The 22,400-nt window shown below is 45.3% G+C and overlaps 1 protein-coding gene across 1 annotated transcript; it reads left to right on the top strand.

Moving 5' to 3' along the window:
* The first annotated feature begins 260 nt into the window (after positions 1-260).
* Positions 261-21,077, top strand: LOC311146418 (UDP-N-acetylglucosamine transporter-like). The gene is made up of 8 exons (XM_084182924.1): positions 261-495; positions 2,895-3,150; positions 3,373-3,527; positions 3,691-3,813; positions 4,033-4,207; positions 7,814-7,932; positions 19,220-19,353; positions 19,773-21,077. Exons 2-8 carry the CDS (start codon positions 2,940-2,942, stop codon positions 19,864-19,866), a joined length of 1,011 nt encoding a protein of 336 aa, XP_084039050.1. The 5' UTR covers positions 261-495; positions 2,895-2,939; the 3' UTR covers positions 19,867-21,077.
* Positions 21,078-22,400: the final 1,323 nt, after the last annotated feature.

The raw sequence follows: 22,400 nt of genomic DNA, 5'->3' as shown, positions 1-22,400 counted from the left end.
TAACTTTGATTAGCAGCTGGTGCCGTTTGACTGCAAATCATTGCGACATGTCATGGAAACGCCAAATATAGGATACATTTTCTAAAGATCGACAACATTTTTATCCGTTCGACAGGGGTGGATTTTTTACTTTGTCTAACTTTCTTTATTGCAACAAATGATTATGGAAACTGTTTTTCGAATAAATGATGATAGCCAAAAGCCTCATTCACATTACCCATAAGCACTCTGTTACGTTGCGCTGGATGTCATGCATTTCAATGGGGACATCCACAATGGAGTAGAATAGCAATGCCCCCTTTTGGTTGAAGGCTCCGTTGCGAGACGGACGCCGTGTACTTTTACATTTTTCAAACTATGCTTCGTCTTCAGTCCAGCCAGAGTCCGTCGAAGAACATGAAGTTACCAAACCACAGAAGATGAAAATATGTTGTTTTCGGGGTGATGGCTTTATGGGATAGCTAGCAACTTGTAAACAATTACCCATTCCTATAAGTGAGTACTATTTTAATAGTAATGTTAAATAATACACACCTCCCATTTAAGTTTACTGTGACGGTAATGACGTTTGTTTTTGATGATAGTTATTAGGTGGAGGTTGCTAGCTACAGCGGTATCTTCAACCTAACCTAGCCTAGCTGCAGTGCAAGCTAGCTTGACTTGCTATAAAGTTAGAGAAACAAGTTGAGGAAAAAGTAACTAAACAAAACATGTTTTATTATCACCTGAAACAATATATTTATCCTGTCTTGAATGAAAAGGTCATATTTTGCATTCTCCCAAAATAAATGCAATCTCTGACGAGAGAGGCTCTCCGCCATCTTGCGTCAGTAGCGGGGCAAGACGTACAGCAAAATGAAATACGTCACGATGTAACGGGTACATTACTTTTGAAGGTACGTGGGGCACGTGATGTCATCACGTAACTATAAACTCCACTCCACATTTAATTCTAAATGCCTACTGCTTGCAAAATAAAAAAAATTAAACTACAAAAAATTATGTTTCTTTGCAGGACAAGGATTGTCTTGACTTTCAAGAATGCCTGAATTGCTTCGTCTTGCTTTTCTAGTTGGCTAGCAAGTTTCACCATCCAATTATTTCAGATCTACAGGAGTGCAAGTTTCACCATGGCACGGACCGTGGCACATGAGAATTATTAGAATACGTTGGCACATGAGAATTATTAGAATATGGCAAATATTAGTCAATTATTGCATTCTATCCATGCTGGCTTTTGCGGGCTACCTGAGAGATGAAACAGATAGGTGGGAGGGCATACAGGCTGTCGCCAATTTATGAATGCGCAATTTGCCTAAATGGGTAATGGCAACACTTCAACCACAAAATATTTATTCGGCACTGTAGGTCTTTGTGAAAACGTTTTTTTTATTTTTATTTTTTAGGTGTGACATCATTAAGTCCAGCTGTTTTTATCGACACAAGACAGTTATGCCGCGTTCAAAAGAACTGGGAACTGAGGTCAAATCATGATGCCAGTGATCTTCAGGTCCGAACGTTGGAGCTCTAGAAATAGGCCTGAGTTCCCGAGTTGGAATTCCGAGGTGGATGACCGTTCAAAAAATTTGTTCCTAATCGGAGCTCGTTTTTTTCTGAGTTCCCAGTTGTTTTGAACACACTGAAGTCGGAAGTCGGAGATTTCTGTGCTCCCAGTTCCGAGTTAACTGTCTTGTGTCGATGACAACAGCATAAAATGGAAACGCACCCCAGCAGGCAATTGTCGCATCTGTTTTCTAAGTGAACTTTCTAAATGTCGACAGAAAATCACTGGACAAGTTCATGAAAACATAGCTACTGTCTTCCAGCCTAACCCAGCCAGTGTCGTCACTGTCCTGTCTGTCTGTCCCACAGCCTAAGGTTCATGTCCACCAGATGCGTCAAACTCTTTGCGTTCCTGCTAAAGTCATTCATTGTCAATGGAGCAGTCCGCAACGGCAGGTTTGGGATGCCTCACTAGGCTGCGGTGCGTTCTGTGTACCGCATGCGTTCAGTATTTTCAACTGGTGCGTTGCACTACAGTGCGGTGGTACAAACGGAAGTTCATAAAAGTTCCGCATAGAGGCCTCCCGAGTGGCGCAGCGGTCTAAGGCACTGCATTGCAGTGCTAGAGGTGTCACTACAGACCTTGGTTTGATCCCAGGCTGTATCACAACCGGCTGTGATCGGGAGTTCCATAGGGCAGCGCACAATTGGCCCAGCCATCGTCGTCGGGGTTAGGGGAGGGTTTGGCCTGGGGGCTTTACTTGGCTCATCACGTTCTAGTGACTCCTTGTGGCGGGCGGGGCGCCTGCCCTGCAGGCTGAACTCGGTCTTCAGTTGAACAGTGTTCCTTCCGACACATTGGTGCGCTGGCTTCCGGGTTAAGCTGGCAGGTGTTAAGAAACACGGTTTGGCAGGTAATGTTTCGGAGGACGCATGACTCGACCAAGCCCATTGGGGAGTTGCAGCGATGAGATGATCGAAATTGTGGAGAAAAAGGGGGTAAAAAAATAAATACCAAATAAATAAAAATAAGTTCCGCATGGAGGGGGTGGCACCATACAGAGGCCACATTATAATGACTATGTTGCTAGAGATTAATGTGACAGAAGAATATAAACAAACTAGATTAATTGTTGTAATGCGTGACAGTCTGTTGATAGCTCTGCCAGCCTATGAAATCGATAGGATAACTTTCATCTGTTTTTAATTATTAGCTTTGGTCAAACAGGGCGAAAATGATCTTCTCCATGCTGCAAACCGCTCTGCCGCTTCAAGTACAGAAAATGCAGGCTAGACATCCGGCAAAAACAACATATGGCAAAACGCATGTGCATCTGGTGGACATATGGCGTAACCCAGCCTGTCTCACTGTCTATCTATCTCTCCCACAGCCTAAACCAGGCCTTTCACCCCTGGCCTCATCCCACCTCGTTTCCATGTCATCGCCCCCTGTCTCCCCGTCCCAGTCGCATCTCAAGTACGTGTCCCTGGGCGTGCTGGTGCTGCAGACCACCTCACTGGTGCTCACCATGAGGTACTCGCGCACACTGCATGGCGAGGGGCCCCGCTACCTGGCCTCCTCAGCCGTGGTGTCGGCCGAACTGCTTAAGATCCTCATCTGCCTGCTGCTCGTCTTCTATGACAACCGTGAGTCTAGTGATCTGTCTGACTGTCTGGCTGTCCTGTCTGTCCGTCTGGCTGGTTGGCTGTCTGGCTGTCTGTCTGGCTGGTTGGCTGGCATGCCTGTCTGTAACAGTCAATGGATAAACAATGACAACAAAGAGAATACTCCTACAGTCTCTTTGTCTTTCTATCTCTGTCTTAGGCTTCAGTGTGTGGCCGTTACATTTCTGTCTCTCTTTCTGTCAGACTTCAGTATTCGTGTGTTGAATCGGGTGCTGAAGGAAGAGATTCTCAACAAGCCCATGGAGACATTGAAGCTGGCCATCCCATCAGGCATCTACACACTCCAGAATAACCTTCTCTATGTCGCCCTGTCCAACCTGGACGCTGCTAGCTACCAGGTGAGAGATGTGACACGTGTGTGTGTGTGCATGCGTGTGCATGCTGCAGCATGTATAAGGGGAACAAAAGTGAAACCAGGAATGGAGCACTCAGGGACTCCATACTCCATTTCATGTCCAATTTCTACTGGCCGGAATTTAAATTGATATTGTCCCCAAACAGGTGACGTACCAGCTGAAGATCCTGACCACGGCCCTGTTCTCAGTGTCCATGCTGGGGAAGAGACTGGGGCTCTACCAGTGGCTCTCCTTGCTCATCCTCATGACTGGTATCGCTCTTGTACAGGTGACAAGGCAATAACTCGTCATTCCTGTTTGGATGTGTTTTTGTCAGATTAGTCATTGATCTTTGTGTATCCACATTAGGGAGGTAGAAGTCTAAATTGTTCTGAAGTTCACAGGTTTTTCAGGATAATCAGTGGTAACATGATCTCCAGGAAAAGTTTCTGGAATTTTTACACAGGTTTTCTATACTGAATGATGTACTGTGTGTTTGTCTCCACAGTGGCCTACAGAGTCTCTGGGTGGGATCTCTCCGACGCCTCTGTCTGCAGGCTCCCAGTTAGTAGGTGTGATAGCCGTACTGATAGCCTGCTTCTCCAGTGGCTTCGCTGGAGTCTACTTTGAGAAGATCCTCAAAGAGACCAAACAGAGTGTGTGGGTCCGCAACCTCCAGCTAGGTCAGCATCACTGGAACCTGTTTGTTTGTGTGTGTGTGTTTGTTTTTGTGTGTTTGTGTGTCTCTTTGTGTATGCATGTTTGGTTCATTTATTTAATTTCATTCTACGTAAACTGTACTCTCTTGGTGTGTGTGAATATCTTTCCACTTTCTCTATAGAGATTACAGCATTTATACAGTATATGTTATGGTCTCTCCATGTAATCCAGAAGAAAAAAAAGTTACATCATTGACTTCAATTAAATCGAATGTATTCTCACAACAGTATAGCAACTTTAGGTTGGAGGCAACGTCCCATAGCCCTTGTAATTCCAATCCTTAGGCAATGTCCTGGTGCCAAAATTGTGGTCTTAGCTCATGAAACCATAAACTCTACAAGCATGTAATTATAAACCATGACAAATCAAATCATCAAATCCAATTTTATTGGTCACATACACGTGTTTAGCAGATGTTATTGCGGGTGTAGTATGAAAAATTTATGCACTCACTAACTGTAAGTCGCTCTGGATAAGAGCGTCTGCTAAAATGTAAAACATGTGTAGCGAAATGCTTGTGCTTCTAGCTCCGACAGTGCAGTAATATCTAACAAGTAATATCTATCAATTTCACAACATATACCCAAAACACATAAATCTAAGTAAGGAATGAATTAAGAATATATACATATATGGACGAGCGATGTCAGAGCGGCATGGACTAAGATACAGTAGAATAGTATAGAATACAGTATATACATATGAGATGAGTAATGCAAGTTATGTAAACATAATTCAAGTGGCTAATGTTCCATTTCTTAAAGTGGCCAGTGATTTCTAGTCTCTGTCAGTATTGGCAGCAGCCTCTAATGTGCTAGTGATGGCTGTTTAACAGTCTGATGGCCTTGAGATAGAAGCTGTTTTTTAGTCTCTCGGTCCCAGCTTTGATGCACCTGGACTGACCTCGCCTTCTGGATGATAGCAGGGTGAACAGGCCGTGGCTCGAGTGGTTGATGTCCTTGGTGATCTTTTTGGCCTTCCTGTGACATCGGGTGCTGTAGGTGTCCTGGAGGGCGGGTAGTTTGCTCCCGGTAATGCGTAGGGCAGACCGCACCACCCTCTGGAGAGCCTTGCAGTTGCAGGCGGTGCAGTTGCCATACCAGGCGGTGATGCAGCCCGTCAGGATGCTCTCAATTGTGCATGTGTAAAAGTTTGTGAGGGTTTTAGGTGCCAAGCCAAATGTCTTTAGCCTCCTGAGGTTGAAGAGGCTCTGTTGCGCCTTCTTCACCACACTGTCTGTGTGGGTGGTCCATTTCAGTTAGTCAGTGATGTGTACGCCAACGAACTTGAAGCTTTCCACCTTCTCCACTACGGTCCCGTCGATGTGGATAGGGGGGTGCACCCTCTGCTGTTTCCTGAAGTCCACGATCATCTCCTTTTGTTTTGTTGACGTTGAGTGTGAGGTTATTTTCCTGGCACCACACTCCCAGAGCCCTCACCTCCTCCCTGTAGACTGTCTCGTTATTGTTGGTAATCAAGCCTACTACTGTTGTGTCGTCTGATGATTGAGTTGGAGGCGTGCTTGGCCACGCAGTCATGGGTGAACAGGGAGTACAAGAGTGGGCTGAGCATGCACCCTTGTGGGGCCCCAGTGTTTAGGATCAGTGAAGTGGAGATGTTGTTTCCTACCTTCACCACCTGGGGGCGGCCTGTCAGGAAGTCCAGGACCCATTTGCACAGGGCAGGGTTCAGACCCAGGGCCTCGAGCTTAATGATGAGCTTGGAGGGTACTATGGTGTTGAATGCTGCGCTATCGTCAATGAACAGCATTCCTCTTGTCCAGATGGGATAGGGCAGTGTGCAGAGTGATGGCGATTGCATCGTCTGTGGACCTATTGGGGCGGTAAGCAAATTGAAGTGGGTCTAGGGTGGCAGGTAAGGTAGAGGTGATATGATCCTTGACTAGTCTCTCAAAGCACTTCATGATGACAGAGGTGAGTGCTAAGGGGCAATAATCTTTTAGTTCAGTTATCTTTGCTTTCTTGGGTACAGGAACAATGGTGGCCATCTTGAAGCATGTGGGGACAGCAGACTGGGATAAGGAGAGATTGAATATGCCCGTAAACACACCAGCCAGCTGGTCTGCGCATGCTCTGAGGACGCAGCTAGGGATGCCGTCTGGGCCGGCAGCCTTGCGAGGGTTAACATGTTTAAATGTTTTACTCACGTCGGCCACGGAGAAGGAGAGCCCACAGTCCTTGGTAGCGGGCCGCGTCGGTGGCACTGTATCATCCTCAAAGCGGGCGAAGAAGGTGTTTAGCTTGTCTGGAAGCAAGACGTCGGTCTCAGCGACGTGGCTGGTTTTCCTTTTGTAGTCCATGATTGTCTGTAGACCCTGCCACATACGTCTCGTGTCTGAGCCGTTGAATTGCGACACTTTGTCTCTATACTGATGTTTTGCCAGTTTAATTGCCTTGCGGAGTGAATAACTGCACTGTTTTTATTCTGCCATATTCTTAGTGAACTTGCCATGGTTAAATGCAGTTTCGCGCGAACGTTGCCATCTAGCCACAGTTTCTGCTTAGGGTAGGTTTTAATAGTCACAGTAGGTAAGCAATGGAATACTTGACAATTATTTTAAAGAGTCCTCCCTCAAAACCTCACCCATTTCTCTCTCTGTCTCTCTCTCTCATTCTCTCTCTCACATTGATGCACACACACACTCACAATCACCATACAGTATACGTTGCTTCTACGATTTATTATATGTATCCTGCTGCTCAGTCACTTTTACCCCTGATTACATCTACATAACTATCACCAGTATCCCTGCACATTGATATTGGTACTGGTATTGACAATAAAATTGTATTTGTCACATGCGCCGAATACAACAGTTGTAGACTTTACTGTGCAATGCTTACTTAGGAGCCCTTTCCCAACAAAAGCAAGAAAATAAGATAAAAAGAATAAGGAAATAGTAACAGAATAAAATAACAATAACGAGGCTATATACAAGGAGTACCGGTACCGAGTCAATGTGCAGGGTTACGAGGTAGTTAAGGTAATTGAGGTAATATGTACATGTAGGTAGGGGTAAAATTGACTAGGCAATCAGGATAGATAATAAACAGAGTAGCAGCAGCATATGTGAAAGTGTGTGTATGTGTGTGTGTTGGATTGTCAGTGTAGTATGTGTGGGTAGAGTCCAGTGAGTGTGCATAGAGCCATTGCAAGAATGTCAGTGCTAAAAAAAAAAAGGGGGTCAATGCAAATAGTCCAGGTAGCCAATTGATTAACTGTTCAGCAATCTTATGGCTTGGAGGTACAAGCTGTTCAGGAGCCTTTTTGTCCCAGACTTGGCGCTCCGGTAGAAGAGAGAACAGTCTATGACTTGGGTGGCTGGAATATATAGTGTATTTTGTATTTCTCGTGTGTATTTTATCTGACTTAGTATTGATTCCATGCTCTTTTTAAGACACTTTTCTATTTATTTCCTTTTTTTAAATATTGAATACTGCATTGTTGAGGAAGAGCTTGCAAGTAAGCATTTCACTGTACTGTTTACACCTGCTGTATCCTGTGCACGTGACAAACAAACATTGATTTGATCTCTCTCTCTCTCCTAGGTTTGTTTGGCCTGGTGTTTGGTCTAATGGGAGTGTTTGTGTACGACGGAGAGAGAGTGAGGGAGTCCGGAGTGTTCCAAGGCTACAACTCACTCACCTGGACTGTTGTGGCCCTGCAGGTAATGTACATATGCTTAAGTTATCATTTCAAAAAGCATATACAGTGGGGGAAAAAAAGTATTTAGTCAGCCACCAATTGTGCAAGTTCTCCCACTTAAAAAGATGAGAGAGGCCTGTAATTTTCATCATAGGTACACGTCAACTATGACAGACAAAATGAGGAACAAAAATCTAGAAAATCACATTGTAGGATTTTTTTATTTACATTTACATTTTAGTCATTTAGCAGACGCTCTTATCCAGAGCGACTTACAGTTAGTGAATACATTTTTTTTTTTTATACTGGCCCCCCGTGGGAATTGAACCCACAACCCTGGCGTTGCAAACGCCTTGCTCTATCAACTGAGCTACATCCCTGCTGGCCATTCCCTCCCCTACCCTGGACGACGCTGGGCCAATTGTGCGCCGCCCATGAGTCTCCCGGTCGCGGCCGGCTGCGACAGAGCCTGGATTCGAACCAGGATCTCTAGTGGCACAGTGCCTTAGACCACTGCGCCACTCAGGAGCTTATGAATTTATTTGCAAATTATGGTGGAAAATAAGTATTTGGTCAATAACAAAAGTTTCTCAACACTTTGTTATATACCCTTTGTTGGCAATGACACAGGTCAAATGTTTTCTGTAAGTCTTCACAAGGTTTTCACACACTGTTGCTGGTATTTTGGCCCATTCCTCCATGCAGATCTCCTCTAGAGCAGTGATGTTTTGGGGCTGTCGCTGGGCAACACGGACTTTCAACTCCCTCCAAAGATTTTCTATGGGGTTGAGATCTGGAGACTGGCTAGACCACTCCAGGACCTTGAAATGCTTCTTACGAAGCCACTCCTTCGTTGCCCGGGCGGTGTGTTTGGGATCATTGTCATGCTGAAAGACCCAGCCACGTTTCATCTTCAATGCCCTTGCTGATGGAAGGAGGTTTTCACTCAAAAACTCACGATACATGGCCCCATTCATTCTTTCCTTTACACGGATCAGTCGTCCTGGTCCCTTTGCAGAAAAACAGCCCCAAAGCATGATGTTTCCACCCCCATGCTTCACAGTAGGTATGGGGTTCTTTGGATGCAACTCAGCATTCTTTGTCCTCCAAACACGACGAGTTGAGTTTTTACCAAAAAGTTATATTTTGGTTTCATCTGACCATATGACATTCTCCCAATCCTCTTCTGGATCATCCAAATGCACTCTAGCAAACTTCAGACGGGCCTGGACATGTACTGGCTTAAGCAGGGGGACACGTCTGGCACTGCAGGATTTGAGTCCTGCAGTGCCAGATTTTTTTCCCTCAATTTGTCTGTCATAGTTGACGTGTACCTATGATGAAAATTACAGGCCTCTCATCTTTTTAAGTGGGAGAACTTGCACAATTGGTGGCTGACTAAATACTTTTTTCCCCCACTGTAAATTATATTATAACTCAGGCCATACAAATGGATGTGTTTAATGGATTTATCATTAAAAAATGTTGTAAAGTGAGGTGAAAAAAGTGGACCCCCTTGTAAAAATACTATAACAATAAAATACATCTGAAGGCACTGGATTGCCGAAACGTTGGTTATTAGGTTTACCCAAAATTATATATAGAGTTGGGACAATGCGGTTTCTGTCTGCACGTTCCGAGAGCACCACTTTCTCCTCCATAGCCGTTGCTAAGTGATAATTGGGGCCCGTGTAGCTCAGTTGGTAGAGCATGGCGCTTGCAACGCCAGGGTTGTGGGTTCGATTCCCACAGGGGGCCAGTATAAATAAAATTAAAATAATAATAATAAATAAAAAAATTAAAAATTAAAATTAAAAAAAAAAAATATATATATATATATATATATATATAAAAATACAGACCTCTACATTCTTTGTAAGTAGGAAAACCTGCAAAATCGGCAGTGTATCAAATACTTGTTCTCCCCACTGTGTGTGTATATATATATATATAGATATAGATATATATAGATATAGATATAGATATATATAGATATAGATATAGATATACAGTGGGGAAAAAAAGTATTTAGTCAGCCACCAATTGTGCAAGTTCTCCCACTTAAAAAGATGAGAGAGGCCTGTAATTTTCATCATAGGTACACGTCAACTATGACAGACAAATTGAGAATTTTATTTCCTGAAAATCACATTGTAGGATTTTTTATGAATTTATTTGCAAATTATGGTGGAAAATAAGTATTTGGTCACCTACAAACAAGCAAGATTTCTGGCTCTCACAGACCTGTAACTTCTTCTTTAAGAGGCTCCTCTGTCCTCCACTCGTTACCTGTATTAATGGCACCTGTTTGAACTTGTTATCAGTATAAAAGACACCTGTCCACAACCTCAAACAGTCACACTCCAAACTCCACTATGGCCAAGACCAAAGAGCTGTCAAAGGACACCAGAAACAAAATTGTAGACCTGCACCAGGCTGGGAAGACTGAATCTGCAATAGGTAAGCAGCTTGGTTTAAAGAAATCAACTGTGGGAGCAATTATTAGGAAATGGAAGACATACAAGACCACTGATAATCTCCCTCGATCTGGGGCTCCACGCAAGATCTCACCCCGTGGGGTCAAAATGATCACAAGAACGGTGAGCAAAAATCCCAGAACCACACGGGGGGACCTAGTGAATGACCTGCAGAGAGCTGGGACCAAAGTAACAAAGCCTACCATCAGTAACACACTACGCCGCCAGGGACAAATCCTGCAGTGCCAGACGTGTCCCCCTGCTTAAGCCAGTACATGCCCAGGCCCATCTGAAGTTTGCTAGAGTGCATTTGGATGATCCAGAAGAGGATTGGGAGAATGTCATATGGTCAGATGAAACCAAAATATAACTTTTTGGTAAAAACTCAACTCGTCGTGTTTGGAGGACAAAGAATGCTGAGTTGCATCCAAAGAACACCATACCTACTGTGAAGCATGGGGGTGGAAACATCATGCTTTGAGGCTGTTTTTCTGCAAAGGGACCAGGACGACTGATCCGTGTAAAGGAAAGAATGAATGGGGCCATTTTGAGTGAAAACCTCCTTCCATCAGCAAGGGCATTGAAGATGAAACGTGGCTGGGTCTTTCAGCATGACAATGATCCCAAACACACCGCCCGGGCAACGAAGGAGTGGCTTCGTAAGAAGCATTTCAAGGTCCTGGAGTGGCCTAGCCAGTCTCCAGATCTCAACCCCATAGAAAATCTTTGGAGGGAGTTGAAAGTCCGTGTTGCCCAGCGACAGCCCCAAAACATCACTGCTCTAGAGGAGATCTGCATGGAGGAATGGGCCAAAATACCAGCAACAGGGTGTGAAAACCTTGTGAAGACTTACAGAAAACGTTTGACCTGTGTCATTGCCAACAAAGGGTATATAACAAAGTATTGAGAAACTTTTGTTATTGACTAAATACTTATTTTCCACCATAATTTGCAAATAAATTCATAAAAAATCTACAATGTGATTTTCTGGATTTTTTTCTTCTCATTTTGTCTGTTATAGTTGACGTGTACCTATGATGAAAATTACAGGCCTCATCTTTTCAAGTGGGAGAACTTGCACAATTGGTGGCTGACTAAATACTTTTTTCCCCCACTGTATACACAGTGGGGAGAACAAGTATTTGATACACTGCCGATTTTGCAGGTTTTCCTACTTACAAAGCATGTAGAGGTCTGTAATTTTTATCATAGGTACACTTCAACTGTGAGAGACGGAATCTAAAACAAAAATCCAGAAAATCACATTGTATGATTTTAAAGTAATTAATTTGCATTTTATTGCATGACATAAGTATTTGATCACCTACCAACCAGTAAGAATTCCGGCTCTCACAGACCTGTTAGTTTTTCTTTAAGAAGCCCTCCTGTTCTCCACTCATTACCTGTATTAACTGCACCTGTTTGAACTCGTTACCTGTATAAAAGACACCTGTCCACACACTCAATCAAACAGACTCCAACCTCTCCACAATGGCCAAGACCAGAGAGCTGTGTAAGGACATCAGGGATAAAATTGTAGACCTGCACAAGGCTGGGATGGGCTACAGGACAATAGGCAAGCAGCTTGGTGAGAAGGCAACAACTGTTGGCGCAATTATTAGAAAATGGAAGAAGTTCAAGATGACGGTCAATCACCCTCGGTCTGTGGCTCCATGCAAGATCTCACCTCGTTGGGCATCAATGATCATGAGGAAGGTGAGGGATCAGCCCAGAACTACACGGCAGGACCTGGTCAATGACCTGAAGAGAGCTGGGACCACAGTCTCAAAGCAAACCATTAGTAACACACTACGCCGACATGGATTAAAATCCCCTGCTCAAGCCAGCGCTTGTCCAGGCCCGTCTGAAGTTTGCCAATGACCATCTGGATGATCCAGAGGAGGAATGGGAGAAGGTCATGTGGTCTGATGAGACAAAAATAGAGCTTTTTGGTCTAAACTCCACTCGCCGTGTTTGGAGGAAGAAGGATGAGTACAACCCCAAGAACACCATCCCAACCGTGAAGCATGGAGATGGAAACATCATTCTTTGGTGATGCTTTTCTGCAAAGGGGACAGGACGACTGCACCGTATTGAGGGGAGGATGGATGGGGCCATGTATCGCGAGATCTTGGCCAACAACCTCCTTCCCTCAGTAAGAGCATTGAAGATGGGTCGTGGCTGGGTCTTCCAGCATGACAACGACCCGAAACACACAGCCAGGGCAACTAAGGAGTGGCTCCGTAAGAAGCATCTCAAGGTCCTGGAGTGGCCTAGCCAGTCTCCAGACCTGAACCCAATAGAAAATCTTTGGAGGGAGCTGAAAGTCCGGATTGCCCAGCGACAGCCCCGAAACCTGAAGGATCTAGAGAAGGTCTGTATGGAGGAGTGGGCCAAAATCCCTGCTGCAGTATGTGCAAACCTGGTCAAGACCTAAAGGAAACGTGGGATCTCTGTAATTGCAAACAAAGGTTTCTGTACCAAATATTAAGTTCTGCTTTTCTGATGTATCAAATACTTATGTCATGCAATAAAATGCAAATTAATAACTTAAAAATCATACAATGTGATTTTCTGGATTTTTGTTTTAGATTCCGTCTCTCACAGTTGAAGTGTACCTATGATAAAAATTTCAGACCTCTACATGCTTTGTAAGTAGGAAAACCTGCAAAATCGGCAGTGTATCAAATACTTGTTCTCCCCACTGTATGTATGTGTATATATATGTATGTATGTATGTATGTATGTATATGTATGTATGCACTCACTACCTGTAAGTCGCTCTGGATAAGAGCGTCTGCTAAATGACTAAAATTTAAATAATTGACACTTAAAACCTATGAAGATGTCCATTAAAAGCAGATATGCAGTTTGTTGACGCCACAACACAGTACAGAATGCTAATCAATAAAAACGTCAGTTAAATTCGCTACTCTGTTTTGCTTGTTTACAGTGGGTAATTTCAAAGGGAATTGACAGAGTTGCTTTTGTATTATTACGAGAATCAAGGCACTAACATGTCAGCCGTTCTAAATCCTGTCCGAACTCGATATACACTGAGTGTACAAAACAAGACAAGAACACCTGCTCTTTCCATGACATAGACTGACCAGGTGAATCAAGGTGAAAGCTCTGATCCCTTATTGATGTCACCTGTTAAATCCACTTAAATCAGTGTTCCTTGATGGCCAAAAAGCTCAAGTTTAGTCTCGTCTGACCAGAGTACCTTCTTCCATATGTTTGGGGAGTCTCCCACATGCCTTTTGGCGAACACCAAACGTGTTTGCTTATTTTTTTCTTTAAGCAATGGCTTTTTCTGGCCACTCTTCCGTAAAGCCCAGCTCTGTGGAGTGTATGGCTTAAAGTGGTCCTATGGACAGATACTCCAATCTCTGCTGTGGAGCTTTGCAGCTCCTTCAGGGTTATCTTTGGTCTCTTTGTTGCCTCTCTGATTAATGCCCTCCTTGCCTGGTCTGTCAGTTTTGGTGTGTGGCCCTCTCTTGGCAGGTTTGTTGTGGTGCCATATTCTTTCTATTTTCTAATAATGGATTTAATGGAGCTCCATGGGATGTTCAAAGTTTCTGATATTTCTTTATAACCCAACCCTGATCTGTACTTCTCCACAACTTTGTCCCTGACCTGTTTGGAGAGCTCCTTGGTCTTCATGGTGCTGCTTGCTTGGTGGTGCCCCTTGCTTAGTGGTGTTGCAGACTCTGGGGCCTTTCAGAACAGGTGTATATATACTGAGATCATGTGACACTTAGATTGCACACAGGTGGACTTTATTTAACTAATTATGTGACTTCTGAAGGTAATTGGTTGCACCAGATCTTATTTAGGGGCTTCATAGCAAAGGGGCTTCATACAAATGCACACACCACTTTTCTGTTATTTATTTTTTAGAATTATTTGAAACAAGTTTTTTTTTTTCATTTCACTTCACCAATTTGGACTATTTTGTGTTTGTCCATTACATGAAATCCAAATAAAAATCAATTTAAATTACAGGTTGTAATGCAACAAAATAGGAAAAACGCCAAGGGGGATGAATACATTTGCAAGGCACTGTACATGTCCGAGTGAACCCGACGTCACCCGAGTTCTCTACGCCGACTCCTCACCCAGAGCTGTCTATATTGTGGAGCTACGGGACATTTCGTAGCTACCTGCCCATTAAAAAAACCATGCTCATCAAGAAGGGGCGAGTACTCTGGTAGGCCTTATGGAGAACTCTCCCTTTTCTCGCACCCCTTTCCATGCCATCCTGCTGTGGGGGGAACCAGTCGGAATGTCTCCGGGTACTCATCGACTCTGGGGCCGATTTATAATTTTTGGGACGCTACCCTGGTGTCCGAGCTGGGCATCCCCACTCAGCCCCTCTCCATTCCCATGGACGTTAGAGCGATGGACGGGTGCTCTATAGGCCGGGTCACTCACAATACCACTCCCATCAACCTACGAGTGTCAGGGAACCACAGCGAGGCAATCCAATTTATGCTGATTAAGTCTCCTCAGGTTCCCGTGGTATTGGGATACTCTTGGCTCCAGCGACACAATATCATCATAGACTGGACTGCGGGTGCCATTATGGGCTGGAGCCCATTCTGCCACACCCATTGTCTGAAGTCAGCACAGCCTGCCCCGGGACGTCGGAAGTTGCCCCGGACCTCTCCGACATTCCCACGGAGTACCAGGACCTCTGGGAGGTGTTCAGTAAGGCCTGGGCCACTTCGCTTCCGCCGCACTGACCCTATGACTGTGGGATTGACCTTCTCCCAGGCACCACTCCGCCCTGGGGACGACTGTACTCTCTGTCGGGTCCGGAGACCAAGGCTATGGAGACCTACATTGAGGACTCCCTAGCTGCATCGACTACCGGGGCCTCAATGACATCACGGTGAAGAACCACTACCCACTACCACTCATCTCCTCGGCCTTCGAGCCGCTCCAGGGGGCCACTGTGTTCTCCAAGCTGGACCTACGGAACGCCTACCACCTGGTGCGGATATGGGAAGTGGACGAGTGTAAGACTGCCTTCAACACAGACAGCAGTCACTACGAGTATCTGGTCATGCCATTTGGCCTTACCAATGCCCCAGCTGTGTTCCAGGCTCTGGTTAATGATGTTCTCCACAACATTCGTCTTCGTCTACCTCGATGACAACCTCGTCTTCTCCCGCTCCGCCCAAGAACACGTGCTCCACATCCGACGGGTTCTCCAATGCCTCCTGGAGAACCAGTTTTTTTGTGAAAGCGGAGAAGTGCGAATTCCATCGCTCCACCATCTCCTTCCTGGGTTACATCATCACAGATGGATCCTGGAAGGAGCGGTGGTGGATTGGCCCCAGCCTACGTCCAGGGTGCAGCTGCAACGTTTCCTGGGATTCGCCAACTTTTATCGCCGCTTTATCCGGGGTTACAGCACCCTGGCTTCCCCCCTGTCTGCACTCACCTCGCCCAAGTTTCCGTTCACGTGGTCCCCAGCTGCTGACCGGGCGTTGTGGGATCTCAAACACCGTTTCACACAGCTCCCATCTTGGTTCACCTGACCCGTTCCGCCAGTTCGTGGTGGAGGCCGACGCTTCGGATGTCGGAGTGGGGACTGTCCTGTCCCAGCATTCTGCCCTGGACCTCAAGTTACATCCCTGCGCCTTCTTCTCTCAACGCCTTGGAGAGGAAATACGATGTGGGGAATCATGAGCTTCTTGCGGTGAAGATGGCTTTGGAGGAGTAGAGACACTGGCTGGAGGGGGCGGAACATCCGTTCATTGTGTGGACCGACCACAAGAAGCTGGAATTTCTCCGCACTGCCAAGTGTCTCAATTCCAGGCAAGCTAGGTGGGCCCTGCTCTTCACCCGGTTCAACTTTTCCCTCTCCTACCGACCAGGATCCAAGAACATCAAGCCGGATGCGCTGTCACGCCGCTATAGCCCCGCGGCTACACCCTCGAACTCCGAGACCATCCTTCCCACCTTGTGTCTGGCGACTGCCCTCAGCTGGGGAATAGGGAAGCAGGTCCGTGAGGCGCAGTGTTCCCAGCCGAACCCCGGAGGGGGCCCAGATAACCGGATGTTTGTGCCTGACGCTGTCCGCTCCTTGGACCTGGAGTGGGCCCACTCCTCCAGGCTTTCCTGCCACCCGGGCTCCTGTCGGACCCTGGCCTTTGTGCGACAATGCTTTTGGTGGCCTACCATGGTCCCGGACGTCTCCGCGTTCGTCGCCGCCTGCACGGTCTGTGCGCAGAACAAGACTCCTCGGCAAGCTCCGGCTGGTCTTCTTCAACCATTGCCTGTCCCTCACCGTCCCTGGTCTCACATATCCCTGTACTTCATCACAGGTCTTCCCCCGTCTGATGGCAACACCTCCATCCTGACAGTTGTGGACCGGTTTTCCAAAGCCGCCCACTTCAATCCTCTCCCCAAGCTACCCTCTGCCAAAGAGACGGCCCAGCTCATGGTGCAGCACGTCTTCCGGATCCATGGACTCCCAGTGGACATGGTCTCCGACCGGGGTCCTCAGTTCTCGTCCCGGTTCTGGAAGGCATTCTGCACGCTCATTGGGTCGTCAGCCAGCCTGTCCTCCAGGTTCCACCCCCAGTCCAACGGTCAGTCGGAGCGAGCCAACCAAGACTTGGAAACGACTCTTCGCTGCCTGGTCTCCGCCAAACCCACCACCTGGAGCCAGCAACTAGTGTGGGTCGAATACGCCCCCAACACCCTTCCTTGCTCTGCCACGGGTCTCTCGCCCTTTGAGTGTTCCCTGGGCTAAGCCCCCGCTCTTCCCTGAGCAAGAGGATGAGGTCGGCATACCGTCGTCCCAGATGTTTGTCCGCCGCTGTCGTCGTACCTGGAAGAGAGCCCGGTCGAACCTTCTGAAGACCACCTCCAAGTATCAACGACAAGCGGACCGCCACCGGACCCCGGCTCCCCGGTATCGTCTCAGGCAGAAGGTATGGCAGTCCACCCGGGATCTGCCCCTCCGGGTGGAGTCCCGCAAACTTTCCCCCCGGTTTATCGGCCCTTTCCCCATCTCCAAGGTCATTAGCCCCTCTGCTGTTTGTCTTCTGTTGCCCCGTACCCTGCGTATACACCCCACTTTTCATGTGTCTAAAATCAAACCCATGTCTCACAGCCTTTTGTCTCCTGTTTCCGGTTTTGACCATTCTGCCTGCCCTGACCCTGAGCCTGCCTGCCGTCCTGTACCTTGTCCCACCAATCTGAATTACTGACCTCTGCCTGCCCTTGACCTGTCGTTTTGCCTGCCCCCTGTTCTAGTAATAAACTTTTGTTACTTCGACACTGTCTGCATCTGGGTCTTCCCTAAAACGTGATAAATAAGCTAAGTAGCCAATAGGCAGAAGGTAGCATAATTTGTCTGATTCTCTGTAGTAATGAATGGCATGGGAATAATAATTAACTTTATTTTGTAAAGTGGTTTCTTGCATCAAACAACACATTTTCAATCACCTCCTTGTCTAAAGGACAAGTGGAGAAACAGGTTAATGTCAAGGCCTGCATATTTTTTCCAAAAGTCTCACGGAATGTAGGCTACATTGAACACCCCACATTGGCTGCTACTGTAGGCTGAATGATAGAACAGCTATTTCCATTTTTAAATGTTATGGGATGCATTTTCTCCATTGTTTTTGATGGTAGGCCACTCTGGCCTACATTATGATCAAATAGCCACAGTAGCCTACTTGGCCACTGTTATAACTGTAACGTAAAGCGGCTACAGCCTCAGTGGTCACAATAAACGCACGCCAGAAGTTGCACATTCTCACAACATTCAAGTTTGCGCTCAACAGACCTGACAAATGAGGGAACATTGCTCATGAATGGTCATGTGTTACCACCTTATTACTAGGCAGCCTGCAGTAGGATGCTTTGATCAGTTGATTGACAGGTGTAGGACTGTAGAACGATAAACTGTCAACTTTCCTCTAGCATGGATGCTCACCAACGTTTTATAGTTATGTAGCCTATAGTTTTATCATTATAGTTATCGTTAGAGTTAATGGCTTGGTGGATGGCCCGGGCCTTATTTAACTACCACAACACAACTAACGTTATTATCACAACAGAACTAGCCTACTAGTAGGACTAGCTAATGTTATTATCACAACAGAACTAGCCTACTAGTAGGACTAGCTAACGTTATTATCACAACGGAACTAGCCTACTAGTAGGACTAGCTAATGTTATTATCACAACAGAACTAGCCTACTAGTAGGACTAGCTAATGTTATTATCACAACAGAACTAGCCTACTAGTAGGACTAGCTAATGTTATTATCACAACAGAACTAGCCTACTAGTAGGTCTATCTAACGTTATTATCACAACAGAACTAGCCTACTAGTAGGTCTAGCTAACGTTATTATCACAACAGAACTAGCCTACTAGTAGGACTAGCTAACGTTATTATCACAACAGAACTAGCCTACTAGTAGGACTAGCTAACGTTATTATCACAACAGAACTAGCCTACTAGTAGGACTAGCTAACGTTATTATCGCAACAGAACTAGCCTACTACTTGACTTGTATACTCTAGAAATTGACTCCTTCAAATAATTGACTCTGGCAAGTTTGCCACCCTCACGCTGCAGTAGGGGAGTAAAGCGGAAGTCGAATCTATCACTTCCATTGTTTGGCTGTGCCCATAGCAACGTTCGAAAATGAGGTGGACCCCACCTGTGTGCGAGGTGTATACTTTTGTTTCAAAGTAGACTTGTTTAAGGCTACCAAGAAACACTCTGTGTGACCCTGATTTAGCCCACTGCAGTAAAGGGTTAAATCCATGTCCTCTCTGTGTTGCTTGTGTTTCCAGGCTCTGGGTGGGTTGGTCATAGCAGCAGTCATTAAGTATGCAGACAACATCCTGAAGGGGTTCGCCACCTCACTCTCCATCATCCTGTCAACACTCATATCCTACTTCTGGTTGGAGGACTTCAACCCCACCAGGTACACACACACACACACACACTTTGATAAATAATCTGGCCATGTCCATTTAGGATAAAATGTTTTAATCTCAACAGATTTCCTGATAAAATACAGATAGGAATAAGAAATGAGGGAGCTGAATTAATGTGAGAACGCCCAGAATATAAATGTTCTGTCTATAACTCTAACAACCTCCGCTCTCTCTCTCTCTCTCTCTCTCTCTCTCTCTCTCTCTCTCTCTCTCTCTCTCTCTCTCTCTCTCTCTCTCTCTCTCTCTCTCTCTCTCTCTCTCTCTCTCTCTCTCTCTCTCTCTCTCTCTCTCTCTCTCTCTCTCTCTCTCTCTCTCTCTCTCTCTCTCTCTCTCTCTCTCTCTCTCTCTCTCTCTCTCTCTCTCTCTCTCTCTCTCTCTCTCTCTCTCTCTCTCTTCCCCCCCCCAGTGTGTTCTTCCTAGGAGCAATGCTGGTCATCGCTGCCACCTTCCTGTATGGTTATGAGGGTAAGATGCCTGCCGCCAGCCACAGCAGAGTCTAGATGGAGACCCACCACCACAGCCCTGGAACCCCAAAGAAGAGACACACAGAGAAAGAGGGCAAGATGGAGTGAGGAATAGGTTGCTGAGGAGGACGAGGTTCACCTACTCAGGAGGAGTACAACTTCTGGAAAAATAGTGTAGGCGGAAGTAGTCCTACGATGTTTAACGCACACAATAGATAGATAGGAGTCGCCTGAAGACAGAATGACTGAGACAGCCAACACAGACTGGGTTTTGTTTGTCCAATCAAGATGGAGGGCAACAACAGCTGTAGCTCAGCTGGTAGAGCACGGCGCTTGTAACGCCAAGGTAGTGGGTTCGATCCCCGGGACCACCCATACACAAAAAATGTATGCACGCATGACTGGAAGTCGCTTTGGATAAAAGCGTCTGCTAAATGGCATATTATATTATTATTATTATTATATTAATAACTATTTAGCATTTACAAAGCTTTTTATTGAAATTCAAAGTGCTTTACTTTGCATGGGGGCAACAATGGTACAATGCAACCATGCTCTCCCATAGTGACTCCCATCAAGTTTGACTCGAACAGGCTCATGAATGTGACTTCTTCACAATTAACACTTGCATGCATTTCACACACACACACACACACACACCCTTACAGGCACAGTCACGGAGCTGAAGCTGCTACGATGCCTATGAAGGGTTACGCTCACCTTTGATCTCTCACCTCCTTTCATCTCAGGGGTGATCATGGAGCCAAACTCACCAAAGCATGAAATCATGGGAAAACAGGGACTTTACAGGTATCAACGAAAATGTATGGATGAATCCAATAATTCAATGCCAACGTTAGTTTGTAAAAAGTAGAGTTTTATATATTTTATCATGTATTTGGGGAGTAGGGGAAAGGGAATTTGTATGAATGTATTTTAGGGGTACTGATGGTCAATGAGGCCAAGGGCATTCAAATGAATGGAATGCCTCACACGTTACAAAGCCCCTCATTTGTTTTTGATTGACAGCTCTACCTAGTGGGAGTGTTGGGCCATAGCACATTTACTGCGGAGGGGAGGGGTTGAGACCAATGACAGTAGAGATGCTGGATGTCCTTTTAATTGGGGATGTTCAGTTGCTGATGTTTGTATGCAAAAATTGCATTTCATGCAAGAACAAAAATGAATAATTAAACTGATCAAATGTGAAATAAGGGTCTAAACAGATGTTTTGTATTGAAAAAGCCAGTTGTATGTATGTATGTATGTATGTATGTATGTATGTATGTATGTATGTATGTATGTATGTATGTATGTATGTATGTATGTATGTATGTATGTATGTATGTATGTATGTATGTATGTATGTATGTATGTATGTATGTATGTATGTATGTATGTATGTATGTATGTATGTATGTATGTATGTATGTATGTATGTATGTATGTATGTATGTATGTATGTATGTATGTATGTATGTAGTTTCATCTAGGTATGAAATCACAAAGCAGGATTTATTGATGCGCAAAGAGGTAATACATTGTGTGATGTTTCACAACAACTGGGTCGTATTGGGCACCAAACGGAACAAAACAAGCTAAAGACAGGGAGGGACTGCCCACATTTTTGTGTTGCAAAGCATCCTGCTACGTTGTGCCCTAATGAAGGCGACCCTGGTTCCTGCTTCCTATGGAGTCCAGTTTAGACAAACCAAAACAGTCTCTATAGCAACAGATCACTGAATATGTTTGGTGCCAAGTCAGAGGTGCATAAGCTGTGTTCATATATAATCTATTTTCATTTGTTTGTGTATCTAACATGGAAATAGCTTCCATCTTACCCAAGAATGACAATTGTGAATGTGGCTAGAAAAAAGACCCGATTCAGTTTAATCAATGAATTTGGGGGAAATGACAAAAGCCATCATTGTGAAAAATACCTGCACCCTGTCTTTCCTGATAATTTATCCACCTGTATCTTGCTCAACAGTCCCTCTGTTTGCATAGTCTTGGAGTGGAGAGAAATGGAGGGATTGGGGCATGCAGAGAGGAGAGTGAATGATGGAGTGATGAGAGGGAGAGAAATGGACAGACAGATGGGAAGGTGAGGACTGAACCCGGTGAGCAGCACAGATTTGATTTGATTTGAGATGGAGCGTGAATCATGTGACATTGTATCATATGAAAGGGACCCCTCTGAATGAACCCACTACTAGCCCAGACTACTGCCTTAATAGTGTACTATGGTACTATGGCCCAATCCCAAATCAACCCCTATCCCTTCCCCCAAGGCACTTTGAGTATATCGGAAAGGATTGTAAAGACATGCAATATGGGTAGGGGCTAGGGTTGGATTTAGACTTGGACATTCATGTGTGTACAGTGGGGAAAAAATTGTGCAAGTTCTCCCACTTAAAAAGTTGAGAGAGGCCTGTAATTTTCATCATACGTACACGTCAACTATGACAGACAAATTGAGATTTTTTTTCTCCAGAAAATCACATTGTAGGATTTTTAATGAATTTATTTGCAAATTATGGTGGAAAATAAGTATTTGGTCACCTACAAAC

The sequence above is a fragment of the Coregonus lavaretus genome (genome assembly GCF_964263955.1).
Source record: "Coregonus lavaretus genome assembly, chromosome: 19".
Lineage (NCBI taxonomy): Eukaryota > Metazoa > Chordata > Actinopteri > Salmoniformes > Salmonidae > Coregonus > Coregonus lavaretus.
The sequence above is the reverse complement of the archived record's forward strand: the minus strand, read 5'-3'. Positions and strand labels throughout refer to the sequence as shown.

Excerpts from the sequence above, each read along its gene's own strand:
- LOC311146418 (XM_084182924.1), top strand. The coding sequence starts at position 2,940 with ATGTCATCGCCCCCTGTCTCCCCGTCCCAGTCGCATCTCAAGTACGTG. Across the intron at positions 3,814-4,032 it reads CTGGTATCGCTCTTGTACAG|TGGCCTACAGAGTCTCTGGG; the intron begins GTGACAAGGCAA and ends TTGTCTCCACAG. Across the intron at positions 19,354-19,772 it reads GAGGACTTCAACCCCACCAG|TGTGTTCTTCCTAGGAGCAA; the intron begins GTACACACACAC and ends TCCCCCCCCCAG.